The sequence below is a fragment of the Zonotrichia albicollis genome, chromosome 25 (genome assembly GCF_047830755.1).
Source record: "Zonotrichia albicollis isolate bZonAlb1 chromosome 25, bZonAlb1.hap1, whole genome shotgun sequence".
NCBI lineage: Eukaryota > Metazoa > Chordata > Aves > Passeriformes > Passerellidae > Zonotrichia > Zonotrichia albicollis.
In genome coordinates this window covers 6124430-6144721 of record NC_133843.1, presented here as the reverse complement: position 1 = coordinate 6144721, position 20292 = coordinate 6124430, and the positions used below count along the sequence as shown (strand labels likewise).

General features: G+C 55.3%; 1 protein-coding gene across 2 annotated transcripts; it reads left to right on the top strand.

The window, feature by feature from the left end:
• Window positions 1-4429: 4429 nt before the first annotated feature.
• On the top strand, window positions 4430-19450 carry MFAP2 (microfibril associated protein 2). Of its 2 annotated transcripts, none has more exons than XM_074558587.1 (9): window positions 4430-4663; window positions 11346-11437; window positions 15328-15414; window positions 16896-16922; window positions 17014-17100; window positions 17691-17732; window positions 17929-18016; window positions 18116-18189; window positions 19205-19450. In XM_074558587.1, the coding sequence occupies exons 2-9, from the start codon at window positions 11401-11403 to the stop codon at window positions 19306-19308; spliced, it is 546 nt and encodes a 181-aa protein (XP_074414688.1). In that variant the 5' UTR covers window positions 4430-4663; window positions 11346-11400; the 3' UTR covers window positions 19309-19450. The 2 variants fall into 2 exon arrangements, with proteins under 2 accessions (XP_074414688.1, XP_074414687.1); XM_074558586.1 differs by lacking the exon at window positions 4430-4663 and adding an exon at window positions 4692-4779.
• Window positions 19451-20292: the final 842 nt, after the last annotated feature.

The window sequence follows — 20292 nt, the reverse complement described above, 5'->3', positions numbered from 1 at the left end:
TGCTGGAAAGCAGGGCCTGGAGCCAGGGGATGACACCACTGGGATTCCTGCAGCCCAAACTGGCCTGGACAACCTCTCTCCAGCTGGAATTTCCTAGAAAATAACAATAACCGCTGGAAAAGCTCAGGTGTCCTGGCTGAGACTCCAAAACCTCGCTCCTTCCTTCCACCGAGGAAAAGCCGAGGGAGGCAGAGACGCCGCATCCCACAGGGATGGAGCAACTCCCCGAGAATTTGTGCTACCCCAGCCCCTCCTGGGCTTTTCCAGGGCTGGAATTCTCTTCCATGGAAAATCTGAACCCCCTCCGAGCTCCGGCGGCGCCTCCCTGCCCTGGGGAGCTGGGATTAGGTCAGGAAATGAGGCACAAGCAGAGGTAAGAGGTTTCCTGATTTCCTGAGGGCCCGGCCAAGGCTGCGGTTTTTAACGCAGCTTTCCCGAGCCTGGAAAATCCTTCCCCGCTCCGAGCCCTCGGCAGCTCTGCCCGTTCCTGGCAGCGGCCAAGGCAGAGGCACCCGGAGCCGCTTCCCGATGGAATTTCCGAGCGCTCCGGGGCGTTTGGCTTGGGTGGAACCCCGAGGGTGTTCCTGGCCTGCGGGTGGGAAAGGTCATTTAATGATGGGCAGGCAGCTCCTGCCCCCCGATGGAGCTGGGATGGGGACAGGGCTGCACTTGGGGCTGGCAGAGGATCCGTGCCAGCAGCTGGGGTGGTTTTGGGGTCCTTTGGGTGGTTTTAGGGATCCTTTGTGTGGTTTTGGGGTTTTTTGTGTGGTTTTAGGGATGCTTTGCGTGGTTTTGGGGTCCTTTGGGTGGTTTTAGGGATCCTTTGTGTGGTTTTGGGGTCCTTTGGGTGGTTTTAGGGTCCTTTGGGTCGTTTTGGGGTCTTTTGCGTGGTTTTAGGGATGCTTTGTGTGGTTTTGGGGTCCTTTGGGTCGTTTTGGGGTCCTTTGGGAGGTTTTAGGGAAGCTTTGCATGGTTTTAGGGTCCTTTGGGCGGTTTTGGGGTCCTTTGGGTGGCTTTACCCATCCTTTAGCCTGGCAACTGAGGTGGTTTTGGAGTCCTTTGTGTGGTTTTAGGGATCCTTTGTGTGGTTTTGGGGTCTTTTGTATGCTTTTGGGGGTGCTTTGTGTGGTTTTGGGGGTCCTTTGGGTCGTTTTGGGGTCATTTGGGTGGTATTAGGGATCCTTTATCCTGGAAATTTAGGTGTTTTGGGGTCCTTTGGGTAGTTTTACCCATCCTTCATCCTGGAAATCGAGGTGGTTTTGGGATCCTTTGGGTGGTTTTAGGGATCCTTTGTGCGGTTTTGGGGTCTTTTGTGTGGTTTTGGGGTCCTTTGTGTGGTTATGGGGTCTTTTGGGTGGTTTTAGGGATCCTTTATCCTGGAAATTTAGGTGTTTTGGGGTCCTTTGGATGGTTTAACCGATCCTTTAGCCTGGCAGCTGAGGTGGTTTTGGGATCCTTTGTGTGGTTTTGGGGTCTTTTGTGTGGTTTTAGGGATGCTTTGTGTGGTTTTAGGGTCCTTTGGGTCGTTTTGGGGTCCTTTGGGTGGTTTTAGGGATCCTTTATCCTGGAAATTTAGGTGTTTTGGGGTCCTTTGTGTAGTTTTACCCATCCTTCATCCTGGAAATTGAGGTGGTTTAGGGATCCTTTGTGTGGTTTTGGGGTCTTTTGCGTGGTTTTAGGGATCCTTTATCCTGGAAATTTAGGTGTTTTGGGGTCCTTTGTGTGGTTTTACCCATCCCTTATCCTGGCAGCTGGAGTGGTTTGGGGTCCTTTGGGTGATTTTGGGGTCTTTTGGGTGATTTTACCCATCCTTTAGCCTGGAAACTGAGGTTTTGGGGCCCTGAGGGTGGTTTTACCCATCCTTCATCCTGGAAATTGAGATGGTTTTGGGATCCTTTGGGTGGTTTTAGGGATCCTTTGTGTGGTTTTGGGGTCCTTTGGGTGGTTTTAGGGATGCTTTGTGTGGTTTTAGGGTCCTTTGTGCGGTTTTGGGGTCTTTTGCGTGGTTTTAGGGATCCTTTATCCTGGAAATTTAGGTATTTTGAGGTCCTTTGTGTGGTTTTATCCATCCTTTAGCCTGGCAGCTGAGGTGGTTTTGGAGTCCTTTGGGTGATTTTAGGAATCCTTTGTGTGGTTTTGGGGTCTTTTGTGTGATTTTAGGGATCCTTTATCCTGGAAATTTAGGTGTTTTGGGGTCCTTTGTGTAGTTTTACCCATCCTTCATCCTGGAAATTGAGGTGGTTTAGGGATGCTTTGTGTGGTTTTGGGGTCCTTTGGGTCATTTTGGAGTCCTTTGGGTGGTTTTAGGGATCCTTTATCCTGGAAATTTAGGTGTTTTGGGGTCCTTTCTGTGGTTTTACCCATCCTTTAGCCTGGCAGCTGAGGTGGTTTAGGGATCCTTTGTGTGGTTTTGGGGTCTTTTGTGTGGTTTTAGGGATGCTTTGCGTGGTTTTGGGGTCCTTTATCCAGGAAATTTAGGTGTTTTGGGTTCCTTTGTGTAGTTTTACCCATCCTTCATCCTGGAAATTGAGGTGGTTTAGGGGTCCTTTGTGTGCTTTTGGGCTCCTTTAGGTGGGTTTTACCCATCCTTCATCCTGGCAAACCAGAGGAGAGGAGATGGGAGCACCTTCCAGCCCCATCTCCCTCCCATCCTGCTCTGAAAATCCCTTTTTTCCTGCATTTTGCAGCTCTCAGAGCCCGTCCCGGTGCTCAGCCCTCTGGAAACCCAGCGTGGGCTGCTGGGAATCCAATCCCAGGGGAGAAAATCTCCTCTGCTCACCCCATCCCATCTCCAGACACCTCCTCCCTCCACCCCAGTGCCCTCCTTTTGCTCCTTTCCTGAATTTTTCACCCCAAACCCGCAGGATTCACCCCCAGCTCTGACTCTGTGTCCCTGCCAAGCTTGGGGGGTTTGGGATTATCCTGATCCCACCGGGATCCTCCTGCAGGAGCTGGGAAAGGGGGCCCGGGGCCTGCAGAGCAGGATTTGGGTGATCTGGGTCCTTTTCCAGCCCTGGCTTGGGTGGGGAAAGCGGGATTTGGATGATCTGGGTCCTTTTCCCGACCCGTTTGGTGAGGAAAGTGGGATTTGGGTGATCTGAGACCTTTTCCTGCCCTGTCTGGTGGGGAAAATGGGAATTGGGTGATTTGGGATCTTTTCCAGCCCCAGCCTCTGAGGGTAGAGCAGGATTTGGGTGATCTGGGTCCTTTTCCAGCCCCGTTTGGTGGGGAAAGCAGGATTTGGTGATTTGGGACCTTTTCCCGATCAGTCCTGGGTGGGGAAAGAGGGATTTGGGTGATTTGGGACCTTTTCTCAGCCCATCCTGGTGGGTAAAGCGGGGTTTGGGTGATTTGGGATCTTTTCCAGCCCCAGCCTCCGAGGGTAGAGCAGGATTTGGGTGATCTGGGGCTTTTTCCCGACCCATCTGGTGTGGAAAGTGGGATTTGGGACCTTTTCCCGTCCCAGGTGGGGAATGTGGGATTTGGGTGATCTGGGGCCTTTTCCAGCCCCGTCCCGGATGAGGAGAGTGGGATTTGGGTTATCTGGGACCTCTTCCCTCCCTGTCTGGTGGGGAAAGCGGGATTGAGCAATTTGGGTCCTTTTCCCAACCCATCTGGCGGGGAAAGCGGGATTTGGGTGATTTGGGACCTTTTCTCGCCCCATCCTGGTGAGGAGAGCGGGATTTGGGTGATCTGAGACCTTTTCCTGCCCTGTCTGGTGGGGAAAATGGGAATTGGGTGATTTGGGATCTTTTCCAGCCCCAGCCTCCGAGGGTAGAGCAGGATTTGGGTGATCTGGGGCCTTTTCCAGCCCCAGCTTGGGTGAGGAAAGCGGGATTTGGGTGATTTGGGTCCTTTTCCAGCTCCATCCCGGATGAGGAGAGTGGGATTTGGGTTATCTGGGACCTTTTCCCTCCCTGTCTGGTGGGGAAGGCGGGATTGAGCGATTTGGGTCCTTTTCCCAACCCATCTGGTGGGGAAAGCGGGATTTGGGTGATCTGGCTGGGACCTTTTCCAGCCCCGGATTGGGTGAGGAAAGCGAGATTTGGGTGATTTGGGACCTTTTCCTGTCCCAGGTGGGGAAAGCGGGATTTGGATGATTTGGGTCCTTTTCCCGGCCTGGGTGGGGAAAGCGGGATTTGGGTGATTTGGGATCTCTTCCTGACCTGTCTAGTGGGGAATGTGGGATTTGGGTGATCTGGGTCCTTTTCCCGCCCCGTCCCGGGACAAATCCCCCTCGGGGCCGCAGCATCCCCGCTGCTGGGGGGGAATCGGGATCCACGCCTGCATCCTGTGATCCCAGCATCCCAAATTTTGGGGGTGCAGGGATTTTTTTTTTTCGCACAAGAGCTGACGAGGTGGCAGAAAGAAATCCCGGAGCTGCTCCTTCCATCCCTCCCTCCCTCCCTACAGCCCCGCAAACCCCGGATCCTCCCCCTCCTCGCTTTCCCATGGATTTAAAGCTCATCCCGCCGGGAAAAAAAAACCCAAAACCAACAAAGCACCCCGTCCCTGGCTCCCCTGGCAGCGGGGCGTTCTCGCGGGTGGTTTTTTGGGGTTATTTTGGGGATTTTCGCGGCTTTCCCCCTCCCAGGCAGCGCGGGAGGAGAAAGGGGCCGGCTCAGGTGCGGCTTTAGGACCCAGCGGATCCCCCGTGCTGGAGGTAGGAGGTTTTTTTTGGGTTTTTTGGATTTTTTTTGTTTTTTCTGTCTCTCATTTCAAGAGTTTTGGGGAAGCAGAGAGAGGAGAGCGAGGCGAGGGCAGAGCCGGCACTCACTGGTAAGGACCAGGCGAGGGAAACCCCCCCAAAAATTCCCAGGAATTCCGGGGACCCCCCCCCCCACAGCAGCAAACGGGGCTGAACCCCCATTTTGGGGACTTTGTGAAAAAACCACCTTTGAAACTCCATCGGTTAAGAGCTTGGAAAAGTTGTTTTCAGCTTTTTAACCTCACAAAGCCAAACCCCCCTTGATTTTTGGGGGGCCGAAGGAACGGCGGCCGGGTGGGGGGAAGGGGCCCTTCTGTGAGGCCTGACAATTACTGGAGATTTTTAACCACTTCCAAAAAGTCTAAAAATATCCTAAAGTCTGGAGGAAGCCGTGGGTTTGTTGATTTTTTTTTTTTTCTTTTCCATCCTGGGAAGAGATTGTAGAAAATGGATCTTTTATTCCAATTCATTTTTGGGGGGACGGGCCCCTGAGGAAAAGGTGATGTTTAAAAACAGGGATGGGGGGCACCAAGTTCCTTACCTCTGGTCGGGGGCCAAAAAAATTGGAATCTTTTAATATTCCCTTTGTTCTCCCACTCTCTGGCAACGGGAGAGCTCAAAAAAAAAAAAAGAAAGAAAGAAAGGAAAAAAAAAGGAAAAGAAAAGAAAGGAAAATGGGGGGAAAAAAAAGAAAAGCTGAGGGAGGGGGGAAATGCTGGGGGAAGGTGGGGTTTAGCAGAATGAAAGGGACTGTGGTGTTCTTTCTCCGGGGTTGATTGTTCCCAGATGTGCAGTTGCAAAAACATCTGGCGCGGTCGGAGCCGCCGGACCCCCGCACGGAGGGAGCGGAGCTGGGGAAGGGAAGGGGGAACAGCGGGGCCCTCCCGGCGGGGCCGGGGGGGACGGGGCTGGGGGCGGCTTCAGCCCCTCCTCGGTGGCCTTGGGGAACGGGGGATGTGTGGGGACATCGTGGGGTTCGTGGGGATGTCGTGGGGTTCGTGGGGATGTCGGCGTCCCTCCGGGGTCTCCTTCGGGAGCAGCCGCTGGCGTCGCCCTCGGGGCAGACGTGACCCGACTGTCCCCGTCCCGCGGCCAAACCCTGCGAGCTCCGGCCAAGATTGGGGGGAATTCAGGGAATTGGAGCTCGGGAGAAGCTGTGCAGGCTGGAAACGGGGCTGGCAGGGAGGGCACTGCGGAGCCGTGTGCTTGGGAGGGCGGGAGGATGGAGGGGATGGCTCCAGAGGAGGTGTCTGTCCCTCCTTCCGTCTGTCCGTCCATCATCCATCCATCCATCCATGGATTCCATCCATCCATCCATCCATCCATCCATCCTTCCATCCATCCATGGATTCCATCCATCCATCCATCCTTCCATCCATCCATGGATTCCATCCATCCATCCATTAATCCATCATCCATCCCTCCATCCATCCATGGATTCGATCCCTCCATCCATCCTTCCATCCATTAATCCATCATCCATCCCTCCATCCATCCATGGATTCGATCCCTCCATCCATCCTTCCATCCATTAATCCATCATCCATCCATCCACCCATCCCTCCATCCATCCATCCGTCATCCACCCATCCATCCATCATCCATCCATCATCCATCCATCATCCATCCATCCACCCATCCCTCCATCCATCCATGGATTCCATCCATCCATCCATGCATCCGTCCATCCATCATCCACCCATCCATCCCTCCATCCATCCGTGGATTCGATCCCTCCATCCATCCATCCATCCACCCATCCATCCATCATCCACCCATCCATCCATCATCCATCCATCCATCCATGGATTCCATCCATCCATCCCTCCATCCATCCCCCCATCTTTCCATCATCCATCAGGTGCTGTCCAGGACCCCAGCTCTGCCACCCTGGCAAAGCCTCCAGAGGCGTCGCTGGTCCAGTTCATCCCAGTCCCTTTAATCCCGGGACATTCCAGGGTGGCTCCTGGCCCGTGGGGAGCAGACAGGGCCGGTCCCACCGAGGCACAGCCAGGGCTGAGGGCGCTGATCCAGCCCAGCTGGGACCGGCTCCGAGGATTCCCAAAGCTGGGAAGGGTCTGGAGTCAGCACCTCCAGCAGCTCCAGCCCTGGCACGGGGAGGAGGAGGAGGAGGTTCCGGTGGGATGAGCTGTGGGGAAGGGGCTGCAGGACGGGGTCCTGAGGGTGCCCTGGTGGTGCTGGAGAGGACCTGGGGCCCAGAGGGTGCCACAGGCTGGGCTTGGTGCAGGACAGGGGCCCTGGAAGGCGCCTTCAGTCACTGGGGTGGCTGGGAAACGGGACTTGGGGATGGAGCGGGACGGGATCCCTGGAGGATCCCACACTGGAGCAGGATGGGATCCCTGGAAAGTGCAGGATGGGATCCCTGGAGGATCCCAGTCTCTGGATCAGGTGCAGAATGGGATCCCTGGAAGATCCCACAGTCTGGATTTCGTGCGGGATGGGATCCCTGGAAGGTGCAGGATGGGACCACTGGATGATCCCAAATTCTGGTGCAGGGTGGGATCCCTGGAAGATCCCACAGTCTGGATTTGGTGCAGGAATGGGATCCCTGGAGGATCCCCCATTGGAGCAGGACGGGGTCTCTGGAAGTTCCCACACTCCGGAACTGGTGCAGAAGGGGATCCCTGGAAGGTTCAGAATGGGATCACTGGATGATCCCAAATTCTGGTGCAGGATGGGATCCCTGGAAGATCCCACAGTCTGGATTTTGTGCGGGATGGGATCCCTGGAAGGTGCAGAATGGGATCCCTGGAGGATCCCAATCTCTGGATTTGGGGTGGGATGGGATCCCTGGAAGGTTCAGGATGGGATTCCTGGATGATCTCACACTGGATCTGGTGCAGGATGGGATCCCTGGAAGATCCCACACTCGGGCTGGTGTGGGATGGGATCCTTAGAGGGTCCCACACTCTGGAACTGGTGCAGGATGGGATCCCTGGAAGGTTTGGGATGTGATCCCTGGAGGATCCCACTCTGGAGCTGGTGCAGGATGGGATCCCTGGAGGGTCCCACATTGGAGCAGGATGGGATCCCTGGAAGGTGCAGAATGGGATCCCTGGAGGATCCCAATCTCTGGATTTGGGGTGGGATGGGATCCCTGGAAGGTTCAGGATGGGATTCCTGGATGATCTCACACTGGATCTGGTGCAGGATGGGATCCCTGGAAGATCCCACACTCGGGCTGGTGTGGGATGGGATCCTTAGAGGGTCCCACACTCTGGAACTGGTGCAGGATGGGATCCCTGGAAGGTTTGGGATGTGATCCCTGGAGGATCCCACTCTGGAGCTGGTGCAGGATGGGATCCCTGGAGGGTCCCACATTGGAGCAGGATGGGATCCCTGGAAGGTGCAGAATGGGATCCCTGGAGGATCCCAATCTCTGGATTTGGTGTGGGATGGGATCCCTGGAAGGTTCAGGATGGGATTCCTGGATGATCTCACACTGGATCTGGTGCAGGATGGGATCCCTGGAAGATCCCACACTCGGGCTGGTGTGGGATGGGATCCTTAGAGGGTCCCACACTCAGGAACTGGTGCAGAATGAGATCCCTGGAAGGTTTGGGATGTGATCCCTGGAGGATCCCACTCTGGGCCTGGTGCAGGATGGGATCCCTGGAGGGTCCCACATTGGAGCAGGATGGGATCCCTGGAAGGTGCAGGATGATCCCTGGGGGATCCCACCCTCCAGAGCCGCTCTGGCCGGTCCCACTGACCCTTCCCGGGTGTTGTGGGGCTGGAGCCCCGTCCCCCCAGGATCTCTCCAGGAAGCTCTCCCGGCACACGGGGTTGGTGTTCCCGCTCCGCAGGGATGAGATTCAAAGGGCTCCTCCCCCCCGTGCCTCAGTTTCCCCGCTCCGGCAGCAGAGCCAGGGAGGATCCCCTCCCCAGGAATGCCGGCGGGATTCATCCTCAAACCCCTTCCCCTGGATTTCAGAGGAGTTTTGGGGGAGAATTTCTCTTTTTCCCTCGGTTTTCGCCCTGGAGCTGGCTGGGGATGGGGGAAGGGCTGCGGCATTCCTGGCGGCTCCCGGCCTTGGCCCCTCATCCCGCCGGGAGCAGCAGGCCTGGAAAACGCCGGGAAGCCGCCAAACCCCACAGGATTCCTCTAAAATCCGGGATTTTCTCCTCAAATCCCCACATTCCTTTGGATTTAGGGGACGCCCTAAATGCAGCAACCCCCAAAACAAATCCTCACCCAAGGAATTGGAAACCTCGGGAAAGGAGCTCAAAATTTCCACTCAGGGGGGTCTGGGCCTCTCCTCCAATATCCTGGAGTGATCCTGGGAATGATCCCAACATCCCAGGGGTGATCCCGAGAGTGATCCCAACATCATAGGAGTGATCCCAACATCCCGGGAGTGATCCTGGGAATGATGCCAACATCCTGGGAGTGATCCTGAGAGTGATCCAAACATCCTGGGAAGGATCTCAACATCCAGGAGTGATCCTGGGAGTGAGCCTGACATCCCAGGAGTGATCCCAGATCCTGGGAGTGATCCTGGGAATGATCCCAACATCCTGGCAGTGATCCCGAGAACGATCCCAGCATCATAGGAGTGATCCCAACATCCCAGGGGTGATCCCAACATCCCAGGAGTGATCCCAGGAGTGATCCTGGGAATGATCCCAACATCCTGGGAGGGATCCTGGGAATGATCCCAGCATCCTGGGAATGATCCCAACATCCTGGGAGTGATCCTGGGAATGATCCCAACATCCTGGGAATGATCCCAACATCCTGGGAGTGATCCTGGGAATGATCCCAGCATCCTGGGAATGATCCCAACATCCTGGGAGAGATCCTGGGAATGATCCCAACATCCTGGGAATGATCCCAACATCATAGGAGTGATCCCAACATCCCAGGGGTGATCCAAACATCCCGGGAGTGATCCCAGATCCTGGGAGTGATCCTAGGAATGATCCCAACATCCTAGGAGTGATCCCGAGAGTGATCCCAGCATCCTGGGAATGATCCCAACATCCCAGGAGTGATCTCGACATCCGGGAGTGATCCTGGAAGCAGTCCCAACATCTTGGGAATGATCCTGGCAGTGATCATTCCGACATCCCAGGAATTATCCCAGATCCTGGCAGCAATCCCGGCTGGCCAGGAGGGATCCCAGCATCCCAGGAATGATGCCGGGGGTGATCCCACATCCCGGTGGGATTTCTCCTCCCTGTTCTGCCCGAGGGACATTCCGGGGTTTGGTCCTTGCAAATCCCCTGGGAATGGGCGGGAAGCATTTCTGGGGAAATTTCTTCATCTCTGAGGACTGGGAGGGGGAGGATGTTTTTGGAGCCAGCTCCGGGGGACAGCCAGGATGGGGCATTGTCCCTGTGTGTCCCCGTGTGTCCCCGTGTGTCCCCGTGTGTCCCTGAGTGTCCCTGCCTGTCCCTGTGTGTCCCTTCATGTCCCTGTTTCCCTGCATGTCGTTGCATGTCCCTGCCTGTCCCTGCATGTGCCTGAGTGTCCCTGCATGTCCCTGTGTGTCCCTGTGCATCCCTGAGTGTCCCTGCCTGTCTCTGCCTGTCCCTGTGTGTCCCTGAGTGTTTCTGTGTGTCCCTGAGTGTCAATCTGTGTCCCTGAATGTCCCTTTGTGTCCCTGCGTGTCTCTGAGTGTTCCTGTGTGTCCCTGTGCATTCCTGCATGTCCCTGAGTGTTTCTGTGTGTCCCTGTGTGTCCCTTTGTGATCCTTCATGTCCCTGTGTGTCTCTTCATGTCCCTGCATGTCCCTGTTTGTCTCTGCCTGTCCCTGAGTGTCCCTGCATGTTGTTGCATGTCCCTGTGTGTCTCTCTGTGTCCCTGCCCATCCCCGCATGTCCCTATCTGTCCCTGCGTGTCCCTGAGTGTCCCTGTGCATCCCTGTATGTCCCTGAGTGTTTCTGTGTGTCCCTTTGTGATCCTTCATGTCCCTGCATGTCCCTGTTTGTCTCTGCCTGTCCCTGTGTGTCCCTGCATGTCCCTGAGTGTCCCTGCATGTCGTTGCATGTGCCTGTGTGTCTCTCTGTGTCCCTGCATGTCCCTGCCTGTCCCTGTGTGTCCCTGCGTGTCCCTGCATGCCCCTGCATGTCCCTTCTGTCTCTGCCTGTCCCTGCGTGTCCCTGCATGTCGTTGCATGTCCCTGTGTGTCAATCTGTGTCCCTGCCCGTCCCTGCGTGTCCCTGTGCATCCCTGCCTGTCCCCGAGTGTCCCTTTGTGTCCTTGTGCATCCCTTCATGTCCCTGAGTGTCCCTACATGTCCCTGTGTGTCCCTGTCTGCCCCTGCATGTCCCTGTGTGTCCCCGAGTGTCCCTGTGTGTCCCTGTGCATCCCTGAGTGTCCCTGCGTGTCCCTGAGTGTCCCTGCCTGTCCCTGTGCATCCTTGTGTGTCCCTGTGTGTCCCTGTGTGTCCCTGTGTGTCAATCTGTGTCCCTGCCCGTCCCTGCGTGTCCCTGTGCATCCCTGCCTGTCCCCGAGTGTCCCTTTGTGTCCCTGCGTGTCCCTGCGTGTCCCTTCATGTCCCTGAGTGTCCCTGTGTGTCCTTGTGTGTCCCTGTGTGTCCCTGTGTGTCCCTGCGTGTCCCTGTGTGTCCCTGTGTGTCCCCTGCCTCTGAATTCCCTCTGTTCCCCCCAGACTCCTCCGGCTGCATCCCGGCCGCGCTCCCGCCCTTTCCCGGCATTCCAGCAGGATGAGAGCGGCGGAGCTCCTGGTGCTGTGTCTGCCAGGTGAGCGTCCCCAGCGCCGTCCGGGTCACCCCAATCCGCATTTTCCATATCCACTTTTACCCCTTTTCCTCAGTTTTAAACCCCAAGACACAACTGGAGGGTCCAAACTCTCATTTTCAGCATCTAAACCCCATATCTAGGGACAAAAACCTAATTTTTTTGTGCCCCCAAGCCTCATTTCTGCATCCCAAAACTTCATTTTTGCATCCCAAAACTTCATTTTTATGTTCCAAACCCTCATTTTTGTGCCCCAAGCCCTCATTTTTGTGCCCCAAACCCTCATTTTTGTGCCCCAAACCCTCATTTTTGTGTCCCAAACCCCTCATTTTAACATCCCTAAACCTCAGTTTTAAGTCCCAAATCTTCACTTTTGGAGCCCAAAACTGATTCTGTGGTTGAAAACCTCATTTTTTATGGTGCAAACCCTCATTTTTAAGTCCCAAGTGCCCTTTCTGAGGTCTAAAGGTTCATCTTAATGCCCAAAATCTCATTTTTAATGCCCAAAGTTTGGTTTTTAAAGCCCAAGGCCACTGTTATAGAGGCTAAAGTTTTTTTTATAGAACCAAATACTCAATGCTTTGGCCCAAAGTCTCATTTTTACCTTCCAGAATCTCATTCTGGTGATCAAATCCTCCAAAAATGCATTTTTAGGGTGCAAAGTTAATTTTAATTAATTAGTTAATTTTTGGAAGTAAAGCATCATTTGAAGTGGCCACAACTCCTGGTGGTTTTTGGGTGGCTGCTCCATCACTCATTCCCGTTACTCCCCAAAATTCCCACAAATCCCACTTTGGGCTCAACTTGGGGCTGGGAATGGCTCTGAGCTGGTTCCAATCGAGCTGGGACAGGGAAGGTTTGGGAAGGTTTGGGAAGGTTTGGGAAGGTTTGGGAAGGAAAGGAAAGGAAAGGAAAGGAAAGGAAAGGAAAGGAAAGGAAAGGAAAGGAAAGGAAAGGAAAGGAAAGGAAAGGAAAGGAAAGGAAAGGAAAGGAAAGGAAAGGAAAGGAAAGGAAAGGAAAGGAAAGGAAAGGAAAGGAAAGGAAAGGAAAGGAAAGGAAAGAGAAAAGGAAAGAGAAAAGGAAAGGAAAGGAAAGGAAAGGAAAGGAAAGGAAAGGAAAGGAAAGGAAAGGAAAGGAAAGGAAAGGAAAGGAAAGGAAAGGAAAGGAAAGGAAAGGAAAGGAAAGGAAAGGAAAGAGAAAAGGAAAGAGAAAAGGAAAGGAAAGGAAAGGAAAGGAAAGGAAAGGAAAGGAAAGGAAAGGAAAGGAAAGGAAAGGAAAGGAAAGGAAAGGAAAGGAAAAAGGGGAAAGGAAAAAGGGGAAAGGAAAAAGGGGAAAGGAAAAAGGGGAAAGGAAAAAGGGGCTGGAGCCTCAAACCCTGTCCCGGCAGCATTCCCGGCCCAGGGTGATCCTGAACGGGACATGGAGGAGAGGGAGAGAGAGTGGGGTGAGCTGAGCCCTGTTCCTGGGGTTCCGATCCCTTCCTGAGATCCCTTCCCGGGAATTCCAATCCCTTCCTAGGATTCTGATCCTTTCCTGGGGATTCAGATCCCTTCCCAGAGATTCTCATGCCTTCCTGGAGATTCCAATCCCTTCCTGGATTCCGATCCCTTCCCGGGATTCCAGCCCCTTCCTGGGGATTCTGGTCCTTTCCTGGCATTCCAATCCCTTCCCGGGGATTCCCATCCCTTTCCAGAAATTCTAATCTCTTCCCCGGGATTCCGGCCCCTACCTGGAGATTCGGATCCCTTCCTGGGGATTCCAGTCCTTTCCTGGGATTCCAATCCCTTCCCTGGGGGATTCTGATCCCTTCCCAGGAATTTGGATCCCTTCCCACATTCCAATCCCTTCCTGAGATTCCAGTCCCTTCCCAGGGATTCTGATCCCTTCCCATGGATTCCAATCCTTTCCCGGGGATTCCAATCCCTTCCTGCAGATTCCAATCCCTTCCCATGGATTCCAATCCTTTCCCAGGAATTCCAATCCCTTCCCATGGATTCCGATCCTTTCCTGGGATTCCAATCCCTTCCTGGAGATTCCAATCCCTTCCCAGGGATTCCAATCCTTTCCCAGGAATTCCAATCCTCTTCAGGGGATTCCAAACCCTTCCTGAGGATTCTGGTCCTTTCCTGGGAATTCCAATGCCTTCCCGGGGATTCCCATCCCTTCTCAGGACTGGGGTCTCTTCCTGGGTATTCCGATCCCTTCCCAGTGATTCCAATCCCTCCCTGGGAATTCCGGTCCCTCCAACCCTTCCACGTTGGATTTGGAGCCGTTTCCCCCCGGATCCGTGGCAGGATGAGCTCCCAGGGGACGGAGGGGTTTGGAGCATCCCGGGATCAGCGGGGCCGTGGCAGCCGGGATGCTCCGGGGTCAGCCAGGGCTGATCCTGCATCCCTGAGCATCCCAAACCCTTCTCCCGCTCTCCTGGGGCTGGGGGCCCTGGGGACAGAGGGGGGGATTGGGGATGGGGGAGCAGGGATCAGACTGGGGGTGTCCGTGGGAACCCCAAATCCTGGGCTGGGGGTGTCCATGGGAATCCTAAATTCCGGGTTGGGGTAACCATGAGAATCCCTGGTTTGGAGCGTCTATGGGAACCCCAGATCCCATTTTTGGGGTGTTCATGCGAATCCCAAATCCTGGTTTGGGGTATCCATGGAATCCCAGATCCCAGTTTGGGGTATCCGTGGGAATCCCAAATCCTGGGTTCAGGGTGTCCATGGGAATCCCAGATCCTGGTTTGGAGCATCTATGGGAATCCCAGATCCCATTTTTGGGGTGTCCATGGGAACCCCAGATCCCGTTTTTGGGGTGTCTGTGAAAATCCCAAATCCTGGGTTGGGGTGTCTGTGAGAATCCTAAATCCTGGGTTGGGGTGTCCATGGAATCCCAGATCCCAGTTTGGGATATCCATGGGAATCCCAGACCTGGTTTGGGGTGTCCATGGGAATCCCAGATCCCGTTTTGGGGGTATTCATGGGAACCCAGATCCCATTTTTGGGGTGTCTGTGAGAATCCGAAATCCTGGTTTGGGGTGTCCATGGAATCCCAGACCCGGTTTGGGGTGTCCATGGGATCCCAGATCCCAGTTTGGGGTGTCCGTGGGAATCCCAGATCCCAGTTTGGGGTGTCCATGGGAATCCCAGATCCCATTTTTGGGGTGTCCATGGGAATCCCACACCCGGTTTGGGGTGTCCACGGGAATCCCAGATCCCGTTTTTGGGGTATCCATGGAATCCCAGATCCCAGTTTGGGGTATCCATGGAATCCCAGATCCCGTTTTTGGGGTATCCATGGAATCTCAGATCCCGGTTTGGGATATCCATGGGAATCCCAGATCCCGTTTTTGGGGTATCCATGGAATCTCAGATCCCGGTTTGGGGTGTCCGTGGGAATCCCAGATCCCGTTTTTGGGTTGTCCATGGAATCCCAGACCCGGTTTGGGGTATCCATGGGATCCCAGATCCCGGTTTGGGGTATCCATGGGAATACCAGATCCCAGTTTTGGGGTATCCATGGAATCCCAGATCCCGGTTTTGGGGTGTCCATGGCAATCCCAGATCCCATTTTTGGGGTGTCCATGGGGATCCCAGACCCGGTTTGGGGTATCCATGGGATCCCAGATGCCGGTTTGGGGTGTCCATGGAATCCCAGATCCCGGTTTTGGGGTGTCCATGGAATCCCAGATCCCGGTTTGGGGTGTCCATGAAATCCCAGATCCCGTTTTTGGGGTATCCATGGAATCTCTCAGATCCCGGTTTTGGGGTGTCCATGGGAATCCCAGATCCCGGTTTGGGGTGTCCATGGAATCCCAGATCCCATTTTTGGGCTATCCATGGAATCCCAGATCCCGGTTTTGGGGGGCTGTGCCCCGCTGACCCCGCCCTGTCCCGCAGCGCTCCTGGTGCAGGGACAGTTCAGCCGCTTCGAGGGCATCACCTACCCCGAGCCAGTGCAGTACTCCCAGTACGACCAGCAGGCAGGTGAGAGCACCACCCCGCCCCGCCCGGCCCTCTCCCGGACAGACAGACAGACAGACAGACACCCATCCCTCTGATCCGCACAGACAGACATTCATATCTCTGATCCTGATCTGAACAGACAGACACCCACCCCTCTGATCCGCACAGACAGACACTCATATCTCTGATCCGCACAGACAGACATTCATATCTCTGATCCGGACAGACAGACACCCATCCCTCTGATCCGGACAGACAGACACCCATCCCTCTGATCCTGATCTGGACAGACAGACACCCACCCCTCTGATCCGGACAGACAGACACCCATCCCTCTGATCCTGATCTGGACAGACAGACACCCACCCCTCTGATCTGCACAGACAGACATTCATATCTCTGATCCGGACAGACAGACACCCATCCCTCTGATCCAGACAGACAGACACCCACCCCTCTGATCCTGACCTGGACAGACAGACACCCACCCCTCTGATCCAGACAGACACCCGTATCTCTGATCCGCACAGACAGACACCCACCCCTCTGATCCTGATCCGGACAGACAGACACCCAACCCTCTGATCTGGACAGACAGACACCCATATCTCTGATCCGGACAGACAGACACCCACCCCTTTGATCCTGACCTGGACAGACAGACACCCACCCCTTTGATCCTGACCTGGACAGACAGACACCCATCCCTCTGATCCTGACCTGGACAGACAGACACCCACCCCTCTGATCCTGATCCGGACAGACAGACACCCAACCCTCTGATCTGGACAGACAGACACCCATCCCTCTGATCCTGATCTGGACAGACAGACACCCATCCCTCTGGTCCGGACAGACAGACATTCATATCTCTGATCCGGACAGACAGACACCCATCCCTCTGATGCCTCCCTTTTGCGCTCTGTCCTTTCCCTCAGCCTTCCCAGCTCCTCCCTCTGCTCTCACTGATAAATCATTATTAACCCTTTATCCAATTCTTTATTAAGCTTTTATCAATTCCTCATTAACCTTTTATCCAAAACCTTTTTAAACCTTTACTGAATACTTTATTAAACATTTATCCAATTCCTTGTTAAACTTTTATCCAATTCTTTATTAACCTTTATCCAATTCCTTATTAAACCTTTATCGAATACTTTATTAAACATCTATCCAATTCTTTATTTCCCTTTATCCAATTCTTTATTAACCCTTTATCTAATACTTTATCAACCCTTTATCCAATTCTTTATTAACCCTTTATCCAACTGTTTATTAACCCTTTATCCAATTCTTTATTAGAACTTTATCCAATTATTTTTTGAACCTTCATCCATCCCCAATCCCCACCTGTGGGAAGTGGCCCAGGCTCATCCCTGGAATGGTTGGAGAGTTTTCCTGACCCACCCGGGAATTCCAGGGGTCTCAGTTCCACTCCCACTCCCCACGGGATGAGTTCTCTCCCCAAACCCTCCCTCAGCCTGTTTCTGTTTTATCCCCAGAAATTCAGGATTACTACGACTACCACGGTGAGTGTTTCCCTCTGGGATGCCAGGGGGGGATCGGGATTTGGGGATTTGGGGATTTGGGGGTGTCCCTGCACGGGGTCTCTCCCTGCAGATGTCACCCCCCGAGCCCCGGAGGAGCAGTTCCGGTACCAATCCCAGCAGCAATCCCAGCAGGAAACGGTGCCAGCCCCGACCCCAGGTGGGTGACAGCCCCCACGGTGGGTGACAGCCCCTCCAGGACAGGTGACAGCCCCCAGGGTGGGTCACAGCCCCCCAGTCCGGGTCTCTCTGTCCCTTCCCTGTCCCCCCAGCCCAGCTGTGCCCCCCAGAGCAGCCGGTGGGTGTCAAGGGCGCTCCAGCCCTAAAATCCAGGGAAGGGCGGGGAGATGCTTCTGCCTCATCCTGAAATTTCATCCCCTGTCCCCATCTGCCCTGTCCCATTTCCTGTCCCCTGTCCCCTCTCCCTTGTCTTCTGTCCCTCTGTCCCATTCCCCGTCCCCTATCCCCCTGTCCTCTGTTCCCTGTCCCCTTGTTCTTCTCTCCCCTGTCCCCCTGTCCCTCTGTCTCCTGTCCCTCTGTCCTCCTGTCTCCTGTCCCTGTCCCCTGTCCCTCTGTCCCCTTGTCCCTTCTCCCCCTGTCCCCCTCTGCGCTGTCCCATTTCCTGTCCCCTGTCCCCTCTCCCTTGTCTCCTGTCCCTCTGTCCCATTCCCTGTCCCCGTCCCGTGTCCCCTGTCCCTCTGTCCCCCTGTCCTCCTGTCTCCTGTCCCTCTGTCCCCCTGTCCCCCTCAGCTGCGGTGCCCGAGACGGAGCCCACGGAGCCGGGACCGCTCGGTGAGTGCCGATCCCATCCCCGTTCCCATTCCCTGGGCCTGGGTCCCACCGTTCCCCCCGGGAGCCGAGCTGTGCCACCCGGGGGGGGACAGCCGGGCCGGGGGGAGGCGACAATCGGGTCAGGGTGAGGAGGAATTGCCGGGAATTGCCGGGAATTGCCGGGAATTGCCGGGAATTGCCGGTTCCCTGCCCGCAGACTGCCGGGAGGAGCAGTACCCCTGCACCCGGCTCTACTCCGTGCACAAGCCCTGCAAGCAGTGCCTGAACGAGATCTGCTTCTACAGGTGCGTGAGGGACGGGAAACATCCCCGAATCCTCTGATCGGGGGTTTTGGGAGCCCCTCCGCTTCACATCCCCATCCTTTCTATCCCAAACCATTCCAGCCTCCGCCGGGTTTATGTCATCAACAAGGAGATCTGCGTCCGCACCGTGTGCGCCCACGAAGAGCTGCTGCGAGGTGAGCGAGAAACCGGGACTGTCCCCATCTCAATCCAGCTTTTCCCCGAAACTCCGGGGAGGGAAAATCCGGTGAGCGGGAAACCGGGACCATCCCCGTCCCAATCCCGCCTTTCCCCGAAATTCCGGGGAGGGAAAATCTGGTGAGCAGGAAACCGGGACCGTCCCCGTCCCAATCACGATTTTCCCCGTAATTCCGGAGAGGAAAAATCCGGTGAGGGAGAAACCAGAAGCGAAAAATCCAGTGAGCGAGAAACCGGGACCGTCCCCATCCCAATCCCAGTTTTCCCCGAAATTCCGGGGAGGGAAAATCCGGTGAGGAAGAAACCGGGACCGGCCCTATCCCAATCCCACTTTTCCCCGAAATTCCGGAGAGGGAAAATCCGGTGAGGAAGAAACCGGGACCGGCCCTATCCCAATCCAGCTTTTCCCCGAAATTCCGGGGAGGGAAAATCCGGTGAGGGAGAAACCGGGACCGTCCCAGTCACGATTTTCCCCGAAACTCCGGGGAAGGAAAATCCAGTGAGCGAGAAACCGGGACCATCCCCAGCTAAATCCCGCCTTTCCCCGAAATTCCGGGGAAGGAAAATCCCGCAGGACCAAAGCTCCCGAGATCCCCAGAGCAGAACGAGGTCGGGATGTGGGATGGGGTCGGGGTGTGCCTCGATGGGTGGGGTCTCTCCCTGCTCCGGGGGTCTCGGGAGTTTTGGTCCTGCGGGATTTTGGGATGGGGCCGGGATGTGGGATGGGGTCGGTCCCCGTTTCTCCCTCACCGGATTTTCCCTCCAGGGAATGGGCCGGGAGATGCTTCTTCCCCATCCTGAAATTCCCTCCCCTCTCCCCCTTATCTCCTGTCTCCTGTCCCCAGTGGGGCGGGGGTCCCTCGCTGCTCCCAAAGCCCCCGAGACCCCCGGAACACAGCAGGGTCGGGATGTGGGGTGAGGACGGGGGGGCTTCCCTCGCTGCTCTCCCGGATTTCTCCCGGTTATCCCGGGATAACCCCTCGCTCCCCGCAGCCGACCTGTGCCGGGACAAGTTCTCCAAGTGCGGGGTGATGGCCACGAGCGGCCTGTGCCAGACCGTGGGCGCGTCGTGCGCCCGCAGCTGCGGCGGCTGCTGAGCCCCGGCCCCGCTCCGGCCCCGGCCCCGCTCCGGACCCGCCCCGCGCCGCCGCAGCCCCCGTGCATGCCCGAGCAGCTCCCGCACCGCCGGGATTCCCCTTGTCTTTGTGCACATAATAATTAAATCGGGGGGGTTTGTTAGTGCTGTGCCTTCCTCTGTTCCGCGGCAGGGGGAGAAAGGGTGGGTCCTGTGGCTCCCGGCTCCTTCCTTTGGGGTTATTCCCCGTTTCTGGGTTCCCATCTCCTCTCTTTGGGGTTATTCCAAATTTTTGGGTTCCTGGCTCCTTCCTTTGGGATTATTCCCAGTTTCTGAGCTCCTGGTTCCTTCCTTTGGGATTATTCCCGATGTTTGGGCTCCTGGCTGCTTCCTTTGGGGTTATTCCCAATTTCTGGGTTCCCTTCTCCTTCCTTTGGGGTTATTCCTGATTTTTGGGCTTCCAGCTCCTTCCTTTGGTATTAATCCCTGAATTTTGGGCTCCTGGCTCCTTCTTTTGGGATTATTCCCAATTTCTGGGTTCCCTTCTCCCTCCTTTGGGGTTATTCCTGATTATTCCAAATTTCTGGGTTCCCGGCTCGTTCCTCTGGGGTTATTCCCAAGTTTTGGGCTCCTGGCGCCTTCCTTTGGGGTTATTCCCAATGTTTGGGCTCCCAGGTCCTTCCTTTGGGTTTATCCCCAACTTCTGTGTTCCCTTCTCCTTCCTTTGGGATTATTCCAAATTTCTGGGCTCCCAGCTTCTTCCTTTGGGTTTATTTCCAATTTTGGGCTCCTGGCTCCTTCCTTTGGGGTTATTTCCAATTTTGGGGTGATTTCTGACAACTTGAACAATCCCCAGTGCTGCACACAGGGTGTAGGATGGCTTGGGGTATTTATGGGGCTTTGGGGTGTAAAATGGTCAGTTTTGGGGTGGTGCTTGGGGGATGTGGGGGCTCAGTTTGGGGCAGTTCCTATAGGAAGACGAGCTGTATGGAAATGTTTGGGGTGA

Coding starts and splice junctions, on each gene's coding strand:
- MFAP2 (XM_074558587.1), top strand. CDS start 11,401: ATGAGAGCGGCGGAGCTCCTGGTGCTGTGTCTGCCAG. Junction 15,415..16,895: donor CCAGTACGACCAGCAGGCAG/GTGAGAGCACCA, acceptor TTTTATCCCCAG/AAATTCAGGATTACTACGAC. Junction 17,733..17,928: donor CACGGAGCCGGGACCGCTCG/GTGAGTGCCGAT, acceptor CCCTGCCCGCAG/ACTGCCGGGAGGAGCAGTAC.